Below are 23,292 nucleotides of genomic sequence, written 5' to 3' on the forward strand. Positions count from 1 at the left end.
TCATTATTAGCATAGAGAAAAGACATTGATTTTTGAGGGTTAATTTTATACCCTGCAATTTTGCCAAATTTTTGAATCAGCTCAAGTAATTTGGGAGTGGAGTCTGTGGGATTCTTTAAATACAAGATCATGGCATCTGCAGAGAGGAAGAGTTTTACTTGCATCTTGTCTTATTGCTGTAGCTAGACGTTCTAATACTAGATTAAAGAGAAGTGGAGAGAGTGGATATCCTTGTCTCGTCCCTGAATTAAGAGGCAATGGCTTTAGATTTTCAGCGTTGAGTATAATGCTAGCTATAGGTTTGTCATATATAGCCTTTATTGTATTGAGGAATGCGACTTGGATTCCTGATTTTTCCAGAGCCTTCATCATAAAGCGGTGTTGGATGTTGTCAAATCCTTTTCTGCATCTGTTGAGATAATCATGTGGTTCTTATCCTCGCTCTTGTTGATGTCATGAATTTTATTAATTGATTTGCATATATTGACCCACTTTTGCAACCTTGAAATGAATCCTGTTTGATCATGGTGTATATTTTTTTGATGAGTTGTTGAAATAGATTGTCCAAAATTTTGTTGAGAAGTTTTGCATCAATGTTCATCAAAGAAATGGTCTATAGTTCTCTTTCTTTGATGAGTCCCTGCCTGGTTTTGGGATGAGGGTTATGATGGCTTCACAGAAAGAGTTCAGTAGTGAATTTTTTCTTTCAATTTCATTGAAGAGTTGGAGGAGTATTGGTGTGAGCTCTTCTTTGAAGGCTTTGCAGAATTCCACTGTAAAACCATCTGGTTTTCTTAGCTGGGAGGTCTCTTATTGCTGTTTCTATTTCAATGCTTGGTATGGGCCTGTTAAGATGGTTTAACTCATCTGGATTTAGTTTCAGCATGTTGATATTTGCTAGGTAATCATAAATTTCTTCCAGATTCTCAAACTTATTTGCCTAAAGCTTGCAGAAGTATTCCCTTATAATGTTCTGAATCTTGGTAATTTCTATGTTGATATTTCCATTCTCATCTCTGAGTTTATTTATTTGGGTCTGTTCTCTTCTTTTTCTGATAAGATTTCTTAAGTGTCTGTCAATTTTGTTAATTTTTTTGAAGGACCAATTCTTTGTTATGTTGATTTTTTCTATTTTTATTCTAATTGGTTTAATTCTGATTTAATTTTAATTATTTCTTTCCCTCTACTGGATTAGGGTTTATCTTGTTGCTCTTTTTCAAGGAGGTTCAGATGTCTCATTAAATTGTTGGTTTCGGATCTCTCCAATTTGTCGATGTAGGAAGTCAGAGCTATAAATTTGCCTCTGAGTACTGCCTTTGATGTGTCCCAGAGGAGCTGGTAATTTGTATATTCATTTTTGTTGAATATCATGAACATTTGAAATTCTTTCTAATCTCTTCCATGACCCACTGGTGATTCAACAGTGTGTTAGTCAGCCTCCATGTGTTACAGGACTTCTTTGGTGGCTTTTGGTTTTAAGTTCTAATTTTATTATCTTGTAGTCTGAGAGAATGCAAGGCACAACTTCAATGTTTCTGAATTTGGACAAGTTAGCTTTTTTCCCTAAATGTGATCTCTTTTGAAAACTGTTCCCTGTGCTCCTGAGAAAAACATGTATGCTCATACTGCTGGGTAAAATATTCTGTCGATATCTGTTAAATGTAGTTGATCTATGAAGTTGTTTAGATCTGCATTTTCTCTGTTGAGTTTTTGCTGAGTTGATCTATGTAGTGGGGATAGTGGTGTGTTAAAGTCCCCAACAATTAATGTCTTTGGATCTATGTGAGATTTGAGGGAAAGTATTGTTTCTTGGATAAATTTGAGTGCTTCCTTGTTTGGTGAATAGATATTTAGAATTGTAATATCCTCCTGAAAGAGAATTTCCTTAATTAGTAAAAAAGTGACCTTCTTTATCTCTTTTCATTAATTTTAAGTTGGTCTATTTTATCTGATATTAGGATTGCAACTCCTGTCTGTTTGTGGAGCCGTTTGCTTTTTAGATTTTTGTTCATGGTTTTCACTTTCAAAATATGGTTTTTTTTTTGTTTTTATGGGCAAGGTTTGACTCCTGATGGCAGTAGATAGAAGGATCTTGCTTTTTAATCCAACTAGACAGTCTATGTTCGTTAATTGGAGATTATGTCCATTAATTTTAAGAGTTATGACTGAGAGGTATTTGGAAGTTCCTGCCATTTTATCCGCCTTTGGGGGGCTGTGACAACTGGGTTCTTCCTATGGTTCTTGGATTCTCAGTTTGGGTTTGATTTCTTGGCCTTTATTGTGGTCTTGTTGGTTTTCTATGTTTAGGACTCTTTTCTATATTTTCTTTTTTTTTAAATTTTATTTTATTTTATTTGTGAACAAACTGTACAGAGGGGTTACAATTGCATGGGCAGGATAATGCGTACATTTCTTACCAAGCATTGCAGCCTCCTCCTTTGTTTATGAAGGATAGTGTAGCTGGGTACAGTATTCTTGGTTGATAGTTGTTTATCTTTAGGGCATGGCATACATCATTCCAGGCTCTTCATACTTTAATTGTCCCTGCTGAGAAATCTGAGATTATTTTTTTGGTTTCGTTTTATAGGTAATTGATCTTTTCTCCTTGACAACTTTAAGGATCCTTTCCTTGGTCTGAATTAATCCTGTGCAGATTATAATGTAACGGTGGTATGTCCTGTTATGGTCTGATCTATTTGGAGTTCTAAAAGCTTCTTGTGTCTGGGGGCTGGGAAGGTGGCTCAGTGGTAGAGTGCTTGCCTTGCATGCATGAGGCCCTGGGTTCGATTCCTCAGCACCATATAAGCAAACAGAAAAAAGCCGGAAGTGGCGCTGTGGCTCAAATGGTAGAGCGCTAGCCTTGAGCTGAAGAGCTGAGGGACAGCACCCAGGCCCCAGAGTTCAAGCCCCATCACCGGACCCCCCCCAAAAAAATACAAGCTTCTTGTGTCTGAATAGGCCTATCTTTTTGTATGTTTGGCAGTTCTCTGCTAGGATCCTGGTAAACAAATTTCCTAGACCATTAACTTCTGTCTCTAGGTGCTCCTCTACACCCATTATCCTCAGATTAGTCCTTCTGGTGGTGTCTTCCAAATGTTGAATAGGTCTATCATATTTCTTGGATTTGTCTCGGATACTTTGATGTTCTTTTTTCTATATTATCTAGACTGTCTTCAATCCCCAAAATTCGATTTTCTCCATGGTATAACCTACTGTCAATACTTTTTACTTTGTTTTTTATTTCTTTTCCTTCTAATTGGTCAGCTTTGATGGCTTCATATTCTTTGTTGGAGCTTTGTTTTAAATCTTGTATGAACTTCTTTACTTCCTTAATTTGGTTTTCAGTGTTTATTTTCAAATCACTTAATTGATTGGTTATGGTTTCCTTGGACTCCCATTCCTTTTGTAGGGCACCATTCAACATTCCCTTTGTGGTCTTCCTGGATTCCTTCAGCTATCTGTTTATGGCTTCCATGAATGCCTCTCTTGATTTTTGTCTAATCTCATGCCACTCATGCAATTCCTGTATATATCTTTGTCTGTTCTCATCCTGGTCATCCAATTCCTATGCTTCCCTTTGACTGTTATCAGCCTGCACACGCAATTATTGTCTTTCTTTTTCACTGTTGTCAGTCTGCTCACACAATTCCTGTATTAATCTTTGACTAGTTTCCTCACACTCATGAGATTGCTGTATTAATCTTTGGTTTGCTTCCTCTTGCTCCCTATCATGCCCACACTGAGTCCTTTGCAGGTTTTCAATCACCATGTTTACCAGTAGTGTTTGTAAAGTTTTTTGGAAACGCTCCTCTGGATTATTCATTAACTGTTTTGTCACCTGATTATCATGAGTGGGAGTTGAGATGCCTGGACTTGCCATTGCTCTTGTATTTCTTCAGCTTGTTCTGCCCATTTGGTATGAAAGTATCACCAATCTTTGTGCGAGAACACTATTTTAAGGCAAGCATCAACCAGATTCCTGTAGTTGCATAGTCAAATTGGCTGCAGATATAACCTAGTTCAACAGAGACAATCTATTCAACATCAAACAACTATTGGCTAAGAACATCAAATAGGGATTCAACAAACCAGAAATTATTAGGTTTAGGGAAAATTGTAGGGGAAAATAGAGTTAGAGGGATGTGGAGAGGTAAAAGGAGAGTGAATTTAACCAAGTCCTAATCTCAGAGAGGGCAATGCATTAGACAGAATAATAGGAGAGAGATTTAAAAAAACAAGAAAAAATGGAAAAACAAAAATTTAAATTTAAAAATGAAACCCTTAAAATTATGAAAGTATAAATAATGATATTGGAAGAATAAAACAATAGGATGAGGGAAGGGAAGAGATAAAAAAGAAAAATGAAAAAATAAATAATAAACATTCTTAAAAGTGGAATACATGAAAACTATATAAGTATAAAGAGATAATGCTACTATTAAAGAAGTTAAGCCAATGAGGATGTGAATTGAGTAATAAATTTCTGGATTAAGTAGGTACACAATGGGGGATAAGGTCATAAAATTGCTGAGGGAGATATATCTGGGGATGAGCAAAACAGCAATTAAGTCACACACAAAAAAAAGAAACAGAGCAAAAAAAAAAGAAGAAGAAATGAAGAAAAAGAAGAAAAAAATGCCAAAAGGTCAAAGAGATTTTTTTAAAGCACACATACAAATATATACCTAAAATAAAATTATGAGAGAAAAAAATAATAGGAAACATTTTTAATAATTTTAAAGGTAGAAAAAAGAGTTCTTTATTTTTTTTGGGGGGGGAAAGATCTTGTATCTCCCCTCTGTCAATAAGCAGTCTCTTGGTGGAGTCTCTGGTCTGTTTCTCGTGTTTGGTTTTCCTGTGGCCTAATTGGTTTTCTGCAGGTAGTTAGTTTGACCAGGCAGAAAAATGTTCTGCATTACCTAGGATTTTGTCATCCTCTTCCCAAGCTAGTTTGGTTGGAGGGAGATCTGCTTTGAGTATCAAAAAAGAGGAAGATGGATGTTTCCTTTAGCTTGGAGTTGATGTGATGAGGCTAGGTTCTGGGTAGGGTTGAGGCCTATCAGCAATCAGTAGCTTTTCCCTGAGGGGCTAGCTCCTGAGATACTCACAGAGCCCAGCCTATAGCCATTCTCAAGGTTTATTTTTACTGAGTTTCAATTGTTTGTCTAGGCTGCAGTGGGGAGGGGCAGCCTCTGGCTCTGTTTACCCAGTGAAGAAAGTCATTCCTCCAAGGGCAGAGCTATCCCTGCCTGAGCAGGTGCCTTTCCCCTGGGTGTAGCTGAGCCTGGCAGGTCAGGTCAGGTTCCTGTGACCTGATAAATGCCTCTTTTTGTTTTCTTCCAAGGCTTGAGTTGTAGCTAGCTGCTTGGCTGGGCCTTTGTCTGAATCAAAGATGGAGATCTCCAGTGGTGGGAGAGGAGCTACCTTCCCACTGCTGCTCTGTGAGAAGGAATAATGATAGAAAGGTTCTATTCACACCAGATTCTTGGTCTCTGGGCCATCCCTGGCTTGGGATCTGCACGATAAAGATTTCTGTTCCTTGTCAGTTCTTGCTGGTGGTGAGTAGAATCCGCTTGCATACCATGTCTGTCGCCTTTATCCTGGATTCTCTCTGATGGTATGGCAGCCAAGACACTGCCGCTGCTGCCATTGCTGCCACTGCCTCAGTCCTGGCTACCAGCAAATTCTTAGATCTATCTCTTTGCCTAGATTTTCCTTCTCTGTACTGTGATGGCACACTTGGTGTGATTCTCTAGCCTAGGACTGTTCACTGGCATACTAAAACTGCTTTCTATGTGAGAGCTTTTTTAGCCTCCAGCTTGTCCTGTGCCAACGTCCTCCAGTCCCATTTTCTTTCATTTAAGAGATGAGTTTTGTAGCACAAAACTGCTCACTCTACATGTACTATGACTCTAGAAAAGACATGGAAACCAAAAGAACTAGGAAAAAGGAAGATAATGCTTGTCACAGAGATTTGAAAAAAAGATCAGAGGAAAAGGGTATGGAGAAAAGTGAATGTGAACTTAAGAATTATCCAGACCTAAATTCCCTAAACCAAGTGACAGGCTGTTAGTGTTTACATCTTGATACAGGACAAGGTAGTATGCTTTTTCTTATTGTTAATATGTAGATTTGTTAACACTCACCTATCTTCTGTTAGTATTTACACTTAGATGTGTGAACATTCAGCTGCCTTTTCTGCATTCATGGAGGGTGATATTTCCTGGAAGCACACTGAAAAAGGCATTCATTCAATAGAGAAAATAGTAGTAAAATAGTCTCATTTTGCAGATGGCATGATCCTATTTTTAAGGAACCCTCTAGATATTTTCCCACATTACTTGAAAGAGTCCAAAACTTTGGGAAAGTAGTAGGATATAAAATGACCCACAGAAATCAGTACCTTTTCTGTATTCCAACAATGAGAAGTTTCAGACTGAAATCAGGAAAGCAACTCCAATTGTAATAGACTCAAAAAAATACGTAGGCATTAACTTAACCAAAGGTGTGAAAGACCTCTACTATGGAAGTTTTAAAAACCAAAAAAAGGACTTAAAGCAGATTTAAGAAGTGGAGAAACCACCCATGCTCCTGGATTGTGAAAATGGCAAAAATGCCCAAAGCAATTTGCAAATTCAATGAAATATCTATCAAAATTCCAACAACAATTTTCAATGATATAGAGAAAGCATTCCAAAATAATAAAAGACCCAGAATATCAAAAAGAATCCTTAGCAGAAAGAACAGTGCTGGAGGAATATCAATACCATACTATTGCAAAGGCATAATAATAATAATAATAATTGCTTAATACTGGCACAAGAACTGGCCTAGAACCAATGGAACAAAATAGAACAACCAGAAATAAATCCATATACGTTTAGCCACCTAGAAGAAAGACAGCCTCTTCAAATAGTACTGACATAATTGGCTATACACATGAAAAAAACTGAAACTAGATCCTTATATATCACCCAGCACCAGATAAATAGAAAGCCCACAATGTTTGACAAGAAATGTACTTATTACCTTCGTCATGTAACTGTATCCCCTTTGTACAGCATTTTTATAATAAAATAAAATTTAAAAAAAGAAAAAATTCCACAGAATGGGAAAAGATCTTTACTGCATCACACAAGTACCTCGTATCTAAAATATATATTTAAAGCTCAAAAACTTAAGGCTCCCCAAATTAAACCCTCAAAGAAACAACAACCCAATTTAAAAATGGCTAAAGACTTAAAGAGAGACTTCTCAGAAGAAATAAAAATGGCCAATAGACGCATGAAGAAAAGGCTCAACATCCCTGTCCATAAAAGAAATGCAAATCAAGACAACATTGAAATTTCACCTCACCCTAGTTAGTTATCAAGAAAACTACTAATAACAGATGCTGGTGGGGATGTGGCTGAAAGGGAACTCTCATACACTGTTGGTGGGAATATAAACTTGTTCAACCATTCTGGAAAGACTGAACACAGAACTTTGCTATCACCTAGCAATTCTACTACTGAGCATTTACCCATTTGACCACAAACAAGGCCACACTAAACTAACAGCACAGCCATGTCAAGATATAGAATCAACCCAGATGCCCCTCAGTAGATGGATCAAGAAAATGAGATACATACACAATGGTATTCTATGCTTCCATCAGAAAGAATGATATTGTACCATTCTTAAGGAATGGAAAGACTTGCAAAAAATTATATTAAGTGACATAAACCAGACCCAAAGAAACATAGGTTGCCTGGTTTCCCTCATTTGTTGTAACTAGAAAGTGCCTATAAATTGACAAGTAAGAGATGGTAAAAGAAAAAAATACACAAGGACATGATAAATTTTGCAGGACTCTTCACATTTACACAGTGAGATCAAAGGAGGATATTCTTAGGGGGAAGGTCACAAAGGTTCAATAGCTATAGACATATTGTCATAGAAAATGTTGTTTATTGAACTCCAAGAAATGAAAACAAATGGGTTTTTGTTATTTTCTTCTTTTTCTTTCTCTTTTGTTACTCTTTTTGATATCTGTACTTTTTGTCATATATAGTTATATATAGTTTAACAGTTTGGAGGAGAGTAAGGAGGTCACAGAAATTATGGGACAAAGGATGAAAAGTGCAGCAGTGATACTGAAGAGACACTATGATAAAAATGAACTGTACAACTTGTCGAAGAGAGTGGTTGGAAAAACTGGGAGAAAACAAGGGAAGAGGTGACACTGACACTGTTCAAAAAGAAATATACTCAATTACCTGAATTATGTAACCATTATCCCTCTGTACCTCACATTATAATAATAATTTAAAAAAGTAGAAAGAGAGAGATAGAGAGAAAGAAAAATAAAGAACGAAAGAAAGAAGGAAAGAAAGGAAGAAAGAGAAAGAAAGAAGGAAAGAAAGAAAGGGAGGAAGAAAGGAAGGAAGGAAGGAAGGAAGGAAAAGAGGAAGAAAGAAAGGAAGGAAGAAGAAAGAAAAGAAAAGAAAAAGAAAGAATCTGTGTTCAAGGGTAATTCGTAGTAGGCTTGGCAGGAAGATATCTTTCTCATCCAGCCTTGGTCATTTTGTCATAAGGTGATTGAGGAAGAATAGTGCAAGTTAGCAGTTTTTGTTTCTCTGTTGTCACACTAGCACCATTCTGATAGTGCACTCAAAACCTATGAAGATTCAAGGTTCTTCCCATGTAAACCCCAGAGATGCTTCACTGAAACTCTGACAGTCTACTTAGTGCAATGATCACTTATAGATCTGAGTCACACATACACATTGTATTGTAAGCCACCTGAGGAGGTTCTTTCTTTCTGAAGAATAACTAATTCTGAAGGTTCATTTTCTTGTTGGAGGGATCTCTGAATTTGTGTACTGAAATTGATTACCAGTTAACTTGTTAACTTGTGCATACAAACACAGACACACACACACACACACACACACACACACACACACACTGATACTGGCACTTGAACTTAGAACCTCACCAGCTCAAAGCTGGTGTTCTGCCACTTGTGAAATACCTCCAGCTTAACTTCGTGCTGGTTAATTGGAGACAGAGTTTCCCAGGCTTTTCTCACCAAGTTAGTTTTGAACTGTAACTTTCCAGGTCTCAGCCTCCTACATAGATAAGGTCGCAGGTGTTAGCCTAGCTTACCAACTAACTCTTAAAAAGAGATTTGAGAAGGTCCTCCAAACCAGAGGACACATAACTCCTAACCCTCCTAACCTGACAGTTAGCTCATTCTGATGTCTCAAGAAAAATGTGCACTACTTCTGGAAGTATAAAAGGGCTCATTTTTCCCCCAGAATTCTCACCAGTATCTGTTGTTTCTTTTCTTGCTGATAGCCATTCAGACAAGGGTGAGATGAATTCCAATGTTATTTTGATTTGCATTTGCTTTATGGCTATGAATTTTGAATCATGTATTTATTGGTAATCTGTACTTCTGCTTTCTCAAATAATCTGTGCACTTATTAATATGATTATTCTTTGGGGTGTTTAATTTTGTGAATTATATATTGTGGATATTAATCTGCTGTTACATGAGTAGCTTTTAAATATTTTATCCCAACCCCTTTGTTATGTCTTTATTATGATTATTATTTAATTTTTAATCTGATGTAATCTCTTAATCAATTCTCACTCTTTCTTGACTATAGGAGTCCTGTATCATGAAAGGTTTTCTCTATGTTTTTCTCCTGTTACTTCAAAGTTGGAGTCTTCCTTTAAGATCTTTGATTTGGAATTGAGTTTTGTACAGAGATAGGAATCTATTTTATTATCTGTATGTGAACATCCAGTATTCCCAGCATCATTTGGCAAAGAGGTTCTCTTCTCCAGAGTTTGCTTTTGGAATCTTTTGCCAGGAATAAGATGATGGTGGTTGTGTATATTTATTTCTCCAGAATTTGCTTTTGGAATCTTTTGCCAGGAATAAGATGATGGTGGTTGTGTATATTTATTTCTGTGTCCTCTATTTTGGTCCAATGGTCAATGTGTCTGTTTTTTGTTGGTCCCAGGTTGTTTTTGTTATGAAAGTTAAATATTGTGATAGTGTCAACAGGAATCTGACATTTAAAATGATTTCATTACTTCAACGAAGAGTATTCATTTTACTGGGTAAAACAATATTTGTTCATTTATTTATTGTATTTATCTACTTATTTTATTTATTTATGCTAACTAAAAAGGCAGTGTTTGTTATGGGTTCCTTATATGTAGCCTTCATTAAATTCATTTCTAAGTTTCTCCAGAACTTTTATCATGAAACAATTTGAATTTTGTGAGGGGTTTTGATGTGTCAATTGAGATGATCTTGTGTTATTTTTTGCTGATTCTATTTATGTGATGAATTTCATTTATTGATCATGTTTGTTGAACTTTCCTTACATTCATGGAGTAAAGCCAACTTGCTCATGGTATATGATCTTCTTAATGTGTTGTAGAATTCTGTGTGAAAGAATTATTATTAAGAAATTTTCATCAGTCTTCAACAAAGATATTGGTCTATGATTTTCTCTCTTTTTATTGTATCTCTGTTTAGTTTTGGAAAAGTGTAATACTTTCTTCATAGAATAAGCTTGATATTGTTCCTTTCTTTTCTATTTTATGGAGAGTTTGATGACTATTGGAGTTAATTATTGAAGAGTTGATGAAACTGGCTATGAATTCATCAGGTCCAAGGTTTCTCTTTATTAGGAGATTATTTTATGTTCAATCTCATCCCTTATTTTAAATCTGTTTATGTGGTTTATAGCTTTTTGATTGAATTATGGTAGTTCAAATATACCCAGGAATTTTCCATTTCTTCTGAATTTTCCAATTCATTTAACACAAGTTTTCAGTTTTCTAGCAATTATTTGTATTTCTTTGATGGTTATTTTGATATTTTTTCATCTCTAACTTTATTAACTTGAGGGTTTTTCCCCCTCCTTCTTTTGGTCAAATTAGCTAGGAATTTTATCATTTTTTTTGGTCAGTTGTGGGGCTTGAACTCTAGGCCTAGATACTATGCCTGAGTTCATTAGCTCAAGGCAAGCAATCTACCAATTTGAGCCGCAGTGCCACTTCTAGTTTTCCGGTGGTTTATTGAAGATAAGAGTCTCACATACTTTCTTGCCTGGGCTTGCTTTGAACCACAGTCCTCAGATCTCAGCCTCCTGAATAGCTAGGATCACAGAAATGAGCCACCTGCACCAGCAATTTTATCAATCTTATTTCTTTTAATCTTATTTTTCATTTTAGTGATTCTTTGTATAGAATAGTTAGCATCGATTTAATTCATTTCTAGTCTTTAGTATTTATTCCTGGCCAATAATTGGCAGTTTACTTTGCTTTCATTTTTCTAAAAGTGCAGCTGCTGATTGAAATACCTCTATGGTCCCATTTACTTCTGAGTTTTCTTTGTTGAGATTATGATTGACTGATTTTTATGCTGATGAAAATGGGAATTTGAAGTTTCCAACTTTTCTTGAGGCAGTCTCTCTGCATAAGCCATGCTGACTTGGAATATGCTATGTAGCCCATGCTAGCCTATAACTGAAACTCTTTGTGTCTCTGCCACCCATGCGCTGGGACTTCATGCAAGGGCCACAATCCCATGCTTAAAGCCATCCATTTATTTAAGTTTGCATTGAAACATATTTTTGAATTACCTATCATATTTGTGACGCTGTTCCAAAAGTAGCACAGTGAGGCATAATTTAATACTCTGTTAAACAATATGAGCTAGTGACCAAACATGTTCACATTCCTACAGCTTTATCCTAAAACTTACTTTTATATTTTTCAGTAAGTCACTGAGTTGCAAAAAAAAAACCACCTAAATACAAATAATAAACTTAAAAACTTAAATCTTTTAAGAATTTGGCAAACAACATAATGACTCAAAATATAAAAAATATCAGCTATTCTTAAGAATTAAAAAGGATCAACAGAAGGCTAATAGGTATCTAACACACACACACACACACACACACACACACACACACACACGGACACTAACCATCAGAAATGGAGATGCAGCACTGGTCTTTAAGAGGTTAACAGACCTCCAGTTTTGGTATCTTGCCCACAAGGGGGCACATTTTCCTAACACACACCCACTTCCTGCTGTCATCCTCAGCTCACATTTTATCTTTTCCTATGCCTTCACCTTTACTTACAACAAGAAATCAAGATTCACAGATTGCAAAGGCTCTGAAAATGAGCTGCTCCCCAGGACCAGTGATGGTACTGCTCCTATTGTTTGGTGAGTGATATGGTGCAAAAAAAATGTTCATGATGCTGAGGGAATCTTTACCCATGGTTTCTCTAAGAAACAGAAGGGTCATGACCAAGCATATCAAGGTAATTCTCGCTGAATTCTCATATTTTGTTTTCAGGAGGAAGCAATGGAGAATCAGTGACCCAGACACAAGGCCAAGTGGCCCTGTTAGAAGGGGCTTCCCTGACTGTGAACTGTTCCTATGAAACCAAAGGGTATCCCACCCTGTTCTGGTATGTCCAATACCCTGGAGAAGGTCTGCAGCTCCTTATTAAAGTCGCCAAGGCCAATGAGATGGGAGGCCATAAAGGATTTGAAGCCATGTCTGATGAAGAAAACACCTCCTTCCACTTGAAGAAAGCCACAGTCCTAGTGTCAGACTCAGCTGTGTACTACTGTGCTCTGAGAGACACAGTGGCAGAAACCACAGGAGGAGCTGAGCACAAACTGAGCTGCAGCAGGAGCCTGGCTTCTAAGTTTTTGTTCTGCAATAGTACTCGTTGGTAGAGGATGAAACAGTGTAACAATGTATAATGTTTGCATTCACCACAGGTAGCACTAGGATCACAATAGAGAAAAATGCAGACATTTTTCACATAGGTGCTCAGAGAAAGAATGAAATTGTGTTTTAAAAGTATAAAACCTCAAGATGAATGAAATGCTCTATATGTTCATTCTTTTTTCTTTTTATATTTTGTATAAGAGTAAGGGAATTAAACGCATACACCACTACACCTGGCTTGTATATCTGAATATCTGAATATCACTCTATCCTCCTGAACTTGACCTGGGTCACAACTTTTGTATTTAGATACAGAGTTGTGCCATAGTCTAAATACTAATGTCTGCTTAGTAAGCTGCTGGTGCAAGAAGGGGTCATTTCAGAAGGAAGAATCATAATAAAGCTGAGTTTATGCCAAGAAATAACACATTCTTAAAAAAGAAATATAGGAAAGGAAGGAAAACAGATTTCTACATATGACCACACACATGGAAAGAAAAGATGGAATATTTCTTAATTTTGTTTTGTAAAATTTACATGACTAGAGACTTGGCGTTCTTGAGAATGTTAATTCTCAGGGCTCTAAACTAGATTCCTCCCACCCTTATCACACGCAAGCTGGATCATCCTCATAAACAAGACAACTTTTGAGGGCACAGGCAGTGTTTAGGGACTGAAGAAGAAAAATTATTGAGGTAAATTTCTTTCCCTGATCCTTGGAGATGTTGGTCTTTGAATTCTACCTTCTCCAATATCTGCCAAGTCAGAAAAGAGGAGCTAGAGGCCAGTGCTACAAAGCAGTAAGTATAGAAAAGACAAGAATATGAAGATCTGTTAGTCTTCTTCAAGACAGTAAAGATTTTCATTTGTATTGTCAATACTAAGCATGACATTTCCATCAGTTTTGTGGGTTCCATATGGTACATTTTTTCCTTGTGAGAAGTGTTTTTGACCCAAAAAGTGAGAGTCAGGGAGGTAAACAGGATTCACTGTGTCAGAGCCCTTAGAAAAATTATACCACACACATTAGTGTGGATCTCTATCTGTCTGTCTGTCTTATATCTATCATCGGTCAATCACCTATCTTTCCTGCATCTGTCTATCTATCTATCTATCTATCTATCTATCTATCTATCTATCTATCTATCTATCTATCTATCTATCTATCTATCTATCTATCTAGTGCATTTTTTGATTCACTGATTAGCTGTAGGGAAGCGAGGCCATTTTCATTGTTTGATTATTGTGTCAAGTGCTACAATGAATATAGGTATACAGATGCCTTTTTTATATCCAGTCTTACATTCTATTGGGTAATGCTTAAGTGATATGGTGGAGTCATACAGTAGGTCTACTTTTCATTTTCTGAGGAAGACCCATACATGATTTCCATAGTGATTGTTGCAGTTAGGCTCCCTTTTTCCTTCACTTTCTCACTGCCTTTGTTGTTTGTGTACTTGATATTGATCTTTGAGTCCTAGCTTCTCCAATATCTGCCAAGCCAGAAAAGAGGAGCTAATGGCCAGTGCTACAAAACAGTAAGGATAGAAAAGACAAGAATATAATGATGTATTAGTGCTTTTCAAGATAGTAAAGATTTTCATTTGTATTGTCAATATTAAGTATGCATTTTCATCAGATTTGTTGGTTCCATATGGTACATTATTCCTTGTGAGAAGATTTTTTAACCTAAAAAGTTATTGTGGGGGAGGTATACAGGATTCACTGTCCCAGGGTCTATGGGAAAGTTATACTACACATATTAATGAAATATATGTCTATCTATCTGTCTATCTCTCACCTCTCTCTTTCTCTCTCTCTTTCTCTCTGTCAGGTTTTTGTGAGGTATTTGTGTGCTGATATGGGGTCTTAAACTCATGGTCTAAACAATGGCTCTTAGGTTTTTCTACTCAAAGTTGGTGCTCTGCCAATTAAGCCACAACTGTACTAAGGCTCTTTTTTCTGGTGATTAATTGGAGAGAAGAATATGATGCACTATTGCACCTGGTTGGCTTCAACCTGTGGAGTACCTATGATTATAGGTATAAGCCAGTGGCACCCAACCTCTCAATGGTGTTTTAATCTAGATTTCTTTTATGGCTAGGAAAATTGAGCATTTTTCTTCATGTGTTCACTGACAAGTTACACTTCTTTTGAAAAATATTTATCTCCATTGTCCATTTATTATGTTGTTGATTTTTCAAGAGCTTATTTTTTAAAGCTCTCTGTATATTCTAGTTATACAGTCCCTAATTGGATCTATAGTTCACCTCCAAAATTCTGCTTCACCATTCTACAAAGGGTGAGGAACCACATGCTGCAATGCCCATAGCTTTAAATTCTGAGAGACGATTACGCTTAGAGAGTGTTTGGAATTGCTGAAAGAATTTACAAGTTTAACCCTCACATTTTCCACCAAATTTAACATCAGCTGTCCCTATTCACCATATGTGACAGAAAGGAAAGGCTAATTCCATATCAGATCTAAAGTTGCCTTTTAAATTTCATGGACTATCTAATAAATGTGAAATCTAGTTGACAGTTTTTTATATTGAAACACATAAAAATGAACTAATAGTAATTAATTATTGAATATCTACTAAGATCATATTATACTAGATGAGTATTTTCCACTAGTTTTGGTGTATAGCATTTAATTGAATATTTCAGGCCCCAAATTCAAATATTCTTAATTTAACATTTCACCTCAAAAGTACATCAAAGAGCTGTCTTTATGATTCTTCTAAATATTTTAACAAATTTGAATCCCATTAAATCACAGATCTTCTGATTTCAGAAGTAGAGTATATACATATGTATCTTCACATAAATTTGCCTTATTAAAGGTAACTTCATCATAAAACTAATTTAGATATTACATATTACTACAGAGAGAAAGAATAGAGACAATTTCTTATATATAAAAGAAAGTTAGCTTTTCCTTCTGAAGTACATAAAATTAAATCTGAATGGATCATGGATTAGATATGCAACAGCAACATTATTTTTTAAGAAAACATAAAATAAATATCCATGGCAGCGAATTCGGTAAATACTTAGCTATGACACCAAAATGCCAACCAACAAAATAAAGACAGGCAAATTTGACTGCATCACAAATATAGATGCTTGAAACTACTTCACCAAGAAGTCTCTCCATTAACGTGAGAAATATTCATAAGTCACATGTCTGATAAAGTCCCTTCAATGAGTGTAGAGAAGTAGCTCCTAGAACTCAGTGATAAGTATAAAATCCCTTTGTACAACAAATGTATGAAGAAATTGAATGATAAGAGTGTAGAACAGGCTCTGTTGAGGGATGGGTACATCATAGAGCATCATGGAGAGGATAAATGAGCATGAATATAGTCAAAATGTTCATCATCATGTATGAAAACAAAACAATGAAATATATTGAAACTATTTTAAGAAGCAGGGATATGAGGTGATGGAGATTGGGGGAGGAGGTAAGTTTGATTGGAATAAAATGCATGTATACACAGAAATGTCATAATTGAGTCCTCTTGTACAATTGATGTATGCTAACAAAAATACTTTAACAAACAAAAATGAGTGTAATATAAAAAGACAAAATGTCCTATTAAAAATGTGCAAAAGGCCATGTATTGGCAATGTACCTCATAAATATTAAAATGGGTTTGTGACTTTAACTAAGTATCACTATCCCACAATACTGTGAAATTTTTGTAATCACTTAATCTCAATAAAAATTAATTTTAAAAAATGAGCAAAAGGAGTAAATAGGCATTACAAACAAAATGAGGTACAAGTGACGCATAGCACTAGAAAGAAGTCATTACACTAGTGTTTAAGGAAATGATAACAAAAACTATTCTGGTATGTCACTTAACCCTCACTATGGTAGGTAACATAAGACACAGATAACAAAACACATGTTGGCAGTGCTGTGGAGAATCTGGGGTCCTCCTGCATTGGTAATAGAAAGGAAATATGGTGCAGTTGCTTTGGAAAACAGTATTTCTAATCCTAATTATATCCAAGAGAAATGAAAACATAATTATACCACAAAAAATGTTATACAAGTGGCTGGGAATGTGTCCTAATGGTAGAGTGCTTGCCTAGCATGCAAGAATCCCTGGGTTCCATTCCTCATTACCACATAAACAGAAAAAGCCAGAAGTGGTACTATGGCTCAAGTGGTGAAGTGCTAATATTGAGCAAATGAAGTTCAGGGAAAGTACTCAAACACAGAGTTCAAGACCCAGGACTGGCAAAAAAGAGATATACAAAAGTGCTCATGCTATCATTAGTCAGAAAAGGCAAAACATATACAACTAACCCAATGTTCATCAGTTGATAAACAGAGCAATAAAATATAGTGTATACACACAAGGGAATATTATATAGCAAAAGGAATGCCATATGGATATACTAAATACAGCATGAATGACTTTAAAAAAAGTAAGATAAAGATGGTAGTCCAAAAGGCCACATAATATAAGGGAAGTCTGTCATTCTTTCCTTTGCATAATTAATAACATTTATAAGTAATTATATTTATAATATATATTTATGTATTTATTGAAATTATCTTTTATTTTATTACTTTAATAACAAGTTGATGTGATTCAATAATTGATAGTTGATTAATACATTAAAATTAATTAAAATCAATAAAATAATTGATTTAATAATTATGTGATTGTGTGATTTTATGAATAGTAAGAATTTACACTAATAAATATATTAAACCTAGATGCCAGTGACTCATGTCTGTAATCTGAGCTACTCAAAAAGCTGAGATCTGAGAGTCCTGGCTACACACCAGACTGTGCAGATAAATTTGGGATTTCATCTCCAATTTACCAGCAAAAAGCCAGAAGTGTAACTGTTGCTCACATGGTAAAGTCCAGGCTTTGAGGGAGAAAACAAATCAAGAGCACAAAACTGTGTTAAAACACCAGTAGCAACAGAGAGAGACAGAGACAGAGACGGAGAGAGAGAGAGAGAGAGAGAGAGAGAGAGAGAGAGAAAATCCTGAGTTATTTTATCAATGAAATGAATAATCCTGACTTTTCATATACCTCCAATCCCCTCATATACCACAGATCCCCTCATATAGCTAGTCTAACTGAAAGTCAAAAGAAGCTGAATACTGTGTTACAATGTGTGCCTGTGTGAGAGAGTACCATCAGAAATACATTTGATACAGTGGCTGCTACAACATCTATTCTGAATCTTGAATTGTTTGAAACACAATTTCAGTTGTTTGAAACCCAGTTAAAAAATCTTTTACTTCGATCAAAGTTTCTTCAATGTGAGTTTTTATATGACCTGCTTGTTTCTCATCTTCCTGATTTAAAAATACTACATCCTACAGCTTCTCACCAGAACAAAATCTAATGGTCAACACTGTATTGTACACAAGTCTTATATACAAATTCTCTTCTTTGTATGTTTTTCCTTCCTTCCTTCCTGCCTGCCTGCCTGCCTTTCTGCCTTTCTGCCTTTCTTTTTGTTTTCTTAGTTTCTTTCATTTTTCTTCTTATTACTTCTTCTCCTTCTCCTAAACCACCACTACCACCACCACCACCACCTCCTCCTCCTCTTCCTCCTCCTCCTCCTCCTCTTCCTTTTCCTGTTTTTCCTCTTCCTCCTCCTCTTTACTGTGTTTTCCTTAAACTAGCCAATCTATGGACTAATTATTGGAGAAAATGTAAACATTAATAAAGTTCTTGTACCCAGGTATCTGTTGTCTTCCATTCTGTAACTTACTTTTCCTAATATCTATAAATAATAAATATCATTTGTGCTGTGAGTAATAAATTCCACCTGCTCCATGTACACCTGGTAAAACACTTGAATGTGACTTTCTCTGGGCAGGGCTCTCATGGAGAATGTTTGGCGTATGACTATTCTAAGGGAAGAGACTTCAAGACAATATTAGAAATAAACCATGACAATAAGAATCACAACAAATACTATAAAAAGATGAGGCTATGTTTTATAGAATTCAGCATGAGTCTTGAATCAGAGACAATCCTATGAACTGTCTGCCACATTGCCAAAATATTTATTAGATATTTAGTATATTGAACTACTTCTGTTACATAACAAGCATATCTTAGCATTCATCAATAGAAGAAGGCCTATAAAACACATGTATGCTTCTCTCAGGGTCCTACTCTTCCCTATTGTGTGCATATATATGTATTTTATCCTTTCCAATAAAATTAATAGAGTCCATAAACCAGTCTTCTCTTTTTTTTATTCCTGTGACTTACTCCCAGTCAACTTCAATAAATATCTAGGGTTTTTCTTTTTTACTAAATGCCAGAATAAGTAACAAAGATGAGAATTACCAAATTATTTCAAAATTTAATTTCCATAGAATGGCTTGTTAAAAGTTTCATTTAGTTCCAATTACATTTTTCTTCTGATTATCTTCATTTCTTCATAAAAAAATGAAGTAGCACTAAATCTATTTAATCAGAGGATGAGATCTGAGGATTTGGGTTTGAAGTCAGCCTAAAAAAAGAAAGTCCAGGAGATTATTATATCTTCTCTCCAATTAACCAGCAAAATACAAAAGTAAAGCTGTGGTTCAAGTACTAGAGCACTGGCCTTGCACAAAAAGAGCTAAGGGACAATTTCCAGGCTCTGATTTCAAGCCCCCAAACAAGCAAAAGCCCCAACAAAACAAAAGTAGGAGTGGATGAGACTGGAGGCATGTGGCTGCTATTAGCATGTCTGAAGTTATGGTTTCTGTACACTAAAGGGCTTGCCAGGATTTTTCAGAAAGAAAACCTGAAGATGCCAGAAGGTTGAACAGTTGAGAGAGAAGCTAGAAAGCATGTGAGGCCAGAAAGTGAGAGCAAGGTGGTGTCTATACATCCATTGTGAGGAAGAATCCCTGAGCTGTGATTTCATTTACTTTGGGAAGGATCTGTGGAATATCATTTCCCTACTTCTCATATGTTCCCATAAACTTGTTATATAAACTGTTAGAAGGAGAAAAGACTTCTAATCCTCACACATTGGAACATTGCCAACAAATTTGTACCACCATCATCGAAGCTCTGGAGGGGCTGCTGTGCATCTTCAGGCACTAAGCCTGAGTTTCCTGTTAGATGAAGGGCAGAGCTCAGAGGTGACTGGCTCTGGTGAGTCAGGAGGAACCTGCTGCCTGTGGGAAGAGTGTGTGTGGGTTTATGACTTGGCTGCCTCCAGAGCTGGGGAGAAGTCACCCTAGTCCAGGAGCCATGGGAAGGAAGCTGGAGACTGTTCTGGGACTATTGTGGGTGCAGATTTGCTGTGAGTTGGGGCAATCACAGGTGGGGTCAGGGAGCTCCAAAGCTGACAGGGAGTAAAGAAGGACAGCTGACATAAAGCTCCTATGCTGTCCTCTCTGTCTTGGGCTTTTCCTGGGCTGTCCTCAGGCTTGGCAGCAGCCTTGGTGATTTCCCTGTGACACCATGTGTAGCTTCTGTCGTCTTTCCAGGCAGAGATGAGAGATGAGAGGACTGTGGGTAGAGCAGAGTCCTTCAGTCCAGAGGCTCCAGGATGGAGCCAGCTCCACCTTAAGGTGCAATTTCTCTACCATGGTTCACAATGTGAGTTGTTCTGAAAGAATCCTGGTGCTGGCTTCCTCAGCCTATTTTTCATTACGTGAGGGACAAAGCAGAAGGAAAGGCTGAGTCAACACTGGATTCTAAGGAATGCTACAGCAGCCTGTACATCTCTGCCTCCCAGCTAGAAAAATCCTGTGTGCAGCAGAGGCACAGTGCTCCAAGCCATCCTGCAGCCTGGCTCCAAAGTGCAGCTGGGCTGCAGCCCCAGCCTCTGCCTCAGGGAGGGTGCACAGCAGCATTCCCCAGCTGTGGGCTCCTGATTCACCTTGAATACCATTATTTCTGCTAATGTTTGGAAAGTCATATCACTTGTTCCCTTTACTATACAGAGATTCTTTTGCAGGAAAAAAAATCCTCATGGAACCAGTATGACAACTGGTAAAGTTGTTACAATACAAACAATAGGAAAAACAAGTCCCCTACCAGAGCACATAAATTGCACTGGAATTACTGTGATGGAACATGCTTTAAAACAAAAATAGTGATTGACCTGTGCCTCACATCGGTAATTCTAGTCACTCAGGAGGTTTAGATCTCAGGATCATGGTTTGAAGCCAGGCAAGTAGGGAAATTCATTAGACTCTTATCTCCAATAACCACTAAAAAGCAAGAATTGAAGCTGTAGTTAAATGGTAGAGCACTAGCCTTGAAGAAAAAGTTAAAGGACTGGACTAAGGTTCTGACTTGAAGCCCTAGTATTAGCATTATGTGTGTACATGGTATATGTGTGTATGTGTATGAATAAATTGAAAATTATTATCTAGTGTTTCAGTTTCCAAGAATAAACAATGGAAACTACATACACACACACACACACACACACACACACACACACACACACACACACACAGGTTTATAAAGATTTTTTTCAGACATGGTGCCATAACAGATACACAGAATAAAGCACATTTCCTATCATCAAGTTTAGGACTCTTTTTAGGTGATTACATACCTGAGCTCATATTGACTATTTCATCACTTTGTAAGAGAAGATACTGAGGACTGAAAAGTGAAATGACTTCTCTGAGCTCTTATGGTTCTAGTTAGGAGCACTGGTCTGATTCACACTCAGGATCTGTAAAACTAGACCTAGTACTCTCACCCTTGTAAAACACTTCAGAATGTAGATACTTTTTGCTAACTTTGTATAATGTGCTTTTACAAGTGTCACTGTAAACTATCTAATTTATTAATTTCTTAATAGCCCTAGTGAAACTGGGAACAGGCAGGACCAGCTTTCTGGCTTGTGAGTTTAGCAGTTCCACAAGACTCAGCTCTCAGGAAGGGCTTGTTCTTCTAATTCTGTCTTGAAATTCTGAATTTGTTCTTAATTAATTTGGCTTCACTTTCATAAGTGGAGATTGATAAGAGAATGGAGCTGGAGCCTGAGCAGAGGAGATTGACAAGCTCAAGGACAGGAGCATGGGCAGGCTCAAGATCAAGGACACAGGGTATAACTAAAGAACAACTAAAGCAGTTGCTTGGGCCATTCCAACTGTGTGTGTATGGGAGGAGCTGTCTATTCTCTGTGTAAACTAAAACTTGGAGGCAGTAAGCATTGTTATTATATTATTGCATTGTTATTATATTATTGGCTGGCATGGCACTCTGCTGGTACCACTCCCTCCCTGCCACCACCGGGCGCCAACCCCTGGCTCCCACAGCCACTGCAGCATCACTATGTGCTCTGCTGATCCTGTAGACCCCACACCCTCACCTCCATTGCCAGCACAGTCCAGATCTGCTGCAGAAGGCTTCATCTCCCAAACTAGGTGGTCTAGCCCCACAGTCTAACAGCCGGAAGCCATCGGTGGCCACCCCCAAGGCTGCCTACCGCCACCCATTGCGCCACTGTTGCCTACTTCAGCCTGCCGTTCCAAGCTCCACCGGTCCTCCCAGAACTGGGACTCCCTATGATATAGAATGCGATTCTTCAAATGCTGAAGATGCCATCCATCACCAAACTGGTCCTGCCAACACCCAGATCCTCACACTGAAACCAGCCAACACCATCCTGTATGCCACAACACAGGCCCTGTGGTTCAGCACACTACCAGCTACTGATCTTTTGAGTAACCTAACTGGGTCCACTCTCTGGGGGTGGCAATTCTCTGTGGGATCTCAAAACCCTCAAACTCAAGCCCCAACCCAAAAGGGAGGGATCACATCAAAGGCCACACAGAACTAAACTCTGTTTCTAAATCTCCTGTGGCTACCTGGAAAAGCCTGGGAACATAGCTCCATGCCTGTGATAGCAGACTAAAAATCCAAATCCCCCAACTCCCCACCATCAGGCCTGAGAGTGGAATACTGGGTAGCAGTCACCTTCCCTTGTCAAAAGGCCATCTGGATCCAACCAAGCCACAAGGAAAGCAGACTATTACAAGGCAAACAAGGATTTATCAAGAAATTGCTTAGAGGACTGCATGGAGACTCAAGCTTCCCCAAGAAACTATAGAACTCACTCTAGATTTTTTTATATTTGATTGTTTTGTTTTTGTTTATTTTGGTTTTTTTTGTATTTAGGAATTGCTATTTTACTTAAATCTATTTTTTCACTATTATTTAGGTTTTTCTTCCACTTTTTAATTTCCTAATTTTAATTATTTTCCTTTCACTCTTTTCTTTTTGTTTCTCTCCACATTGCACTACTATTCCATCAGAGCTAACCTGTCTAGTTCTATACACAAAGTAAGGCCTTCTATGTAGGTAAACATAATGATACAGGAATTATCTTAGGTTAATCAACTTTCAATAGAACGTTTCTAATATCAGATAGGCCCATCTACATACAAGAAGCTTTTAGAAGCCCAAAAAGACCACACAAGAACAGGACATCTCACTGCCACATCATAGTCCATAGAGGATCAATAGAAACTAAATAAAGAATTCTTACAGTTATGAGTGAGAACAAC

At 37.1% G+C, this 23,292-nt stretch overlaps 1 protein-coding gene across 1 annotated transcript; it reads left to right on the forward strand.

The window, feature by feature from the left end:
- The first annotated feature begins 12,141 nt into the window (after positions 1-12,141).
- LOC106000422 lies at positions 12,142-22,565 on the forward strand. Its single transcript, XM_013035689.1, has 4 exons — positions 12,142-12,247; positions 12,381-12,765; positions 15,003-15,066; positions 22,080-22,565. The coding sequence occupies exons 1-4, from the start codon at positions 12,142-12,144 to the stop codon at positions 22,563-22,565; spliced, it is 1,041 nt and encodes a 346-aa protein (XP_012891143.1).
- The last annotated feature ends 727 nt before the right edge of the window (positions 22,566-23,292 follow it).

This window comes from Dipodomys ordii, unplaced genomic scaffold, assembly GCF_000151885.1.
Source record: "Dipodomys ordii isolate 6190 unplaced genomic scaffold, Dord_2.0 Scaffold218, whole genome shotgun sequence".
In the NCBI taxonomy this organism is placed as follows: domain Eukaryota; kingdom Metazoa; phylum Chordata; class Mammalia; order Rodentia; family Heteromyidae; genus Dipodomys; species Dipodomys ordii.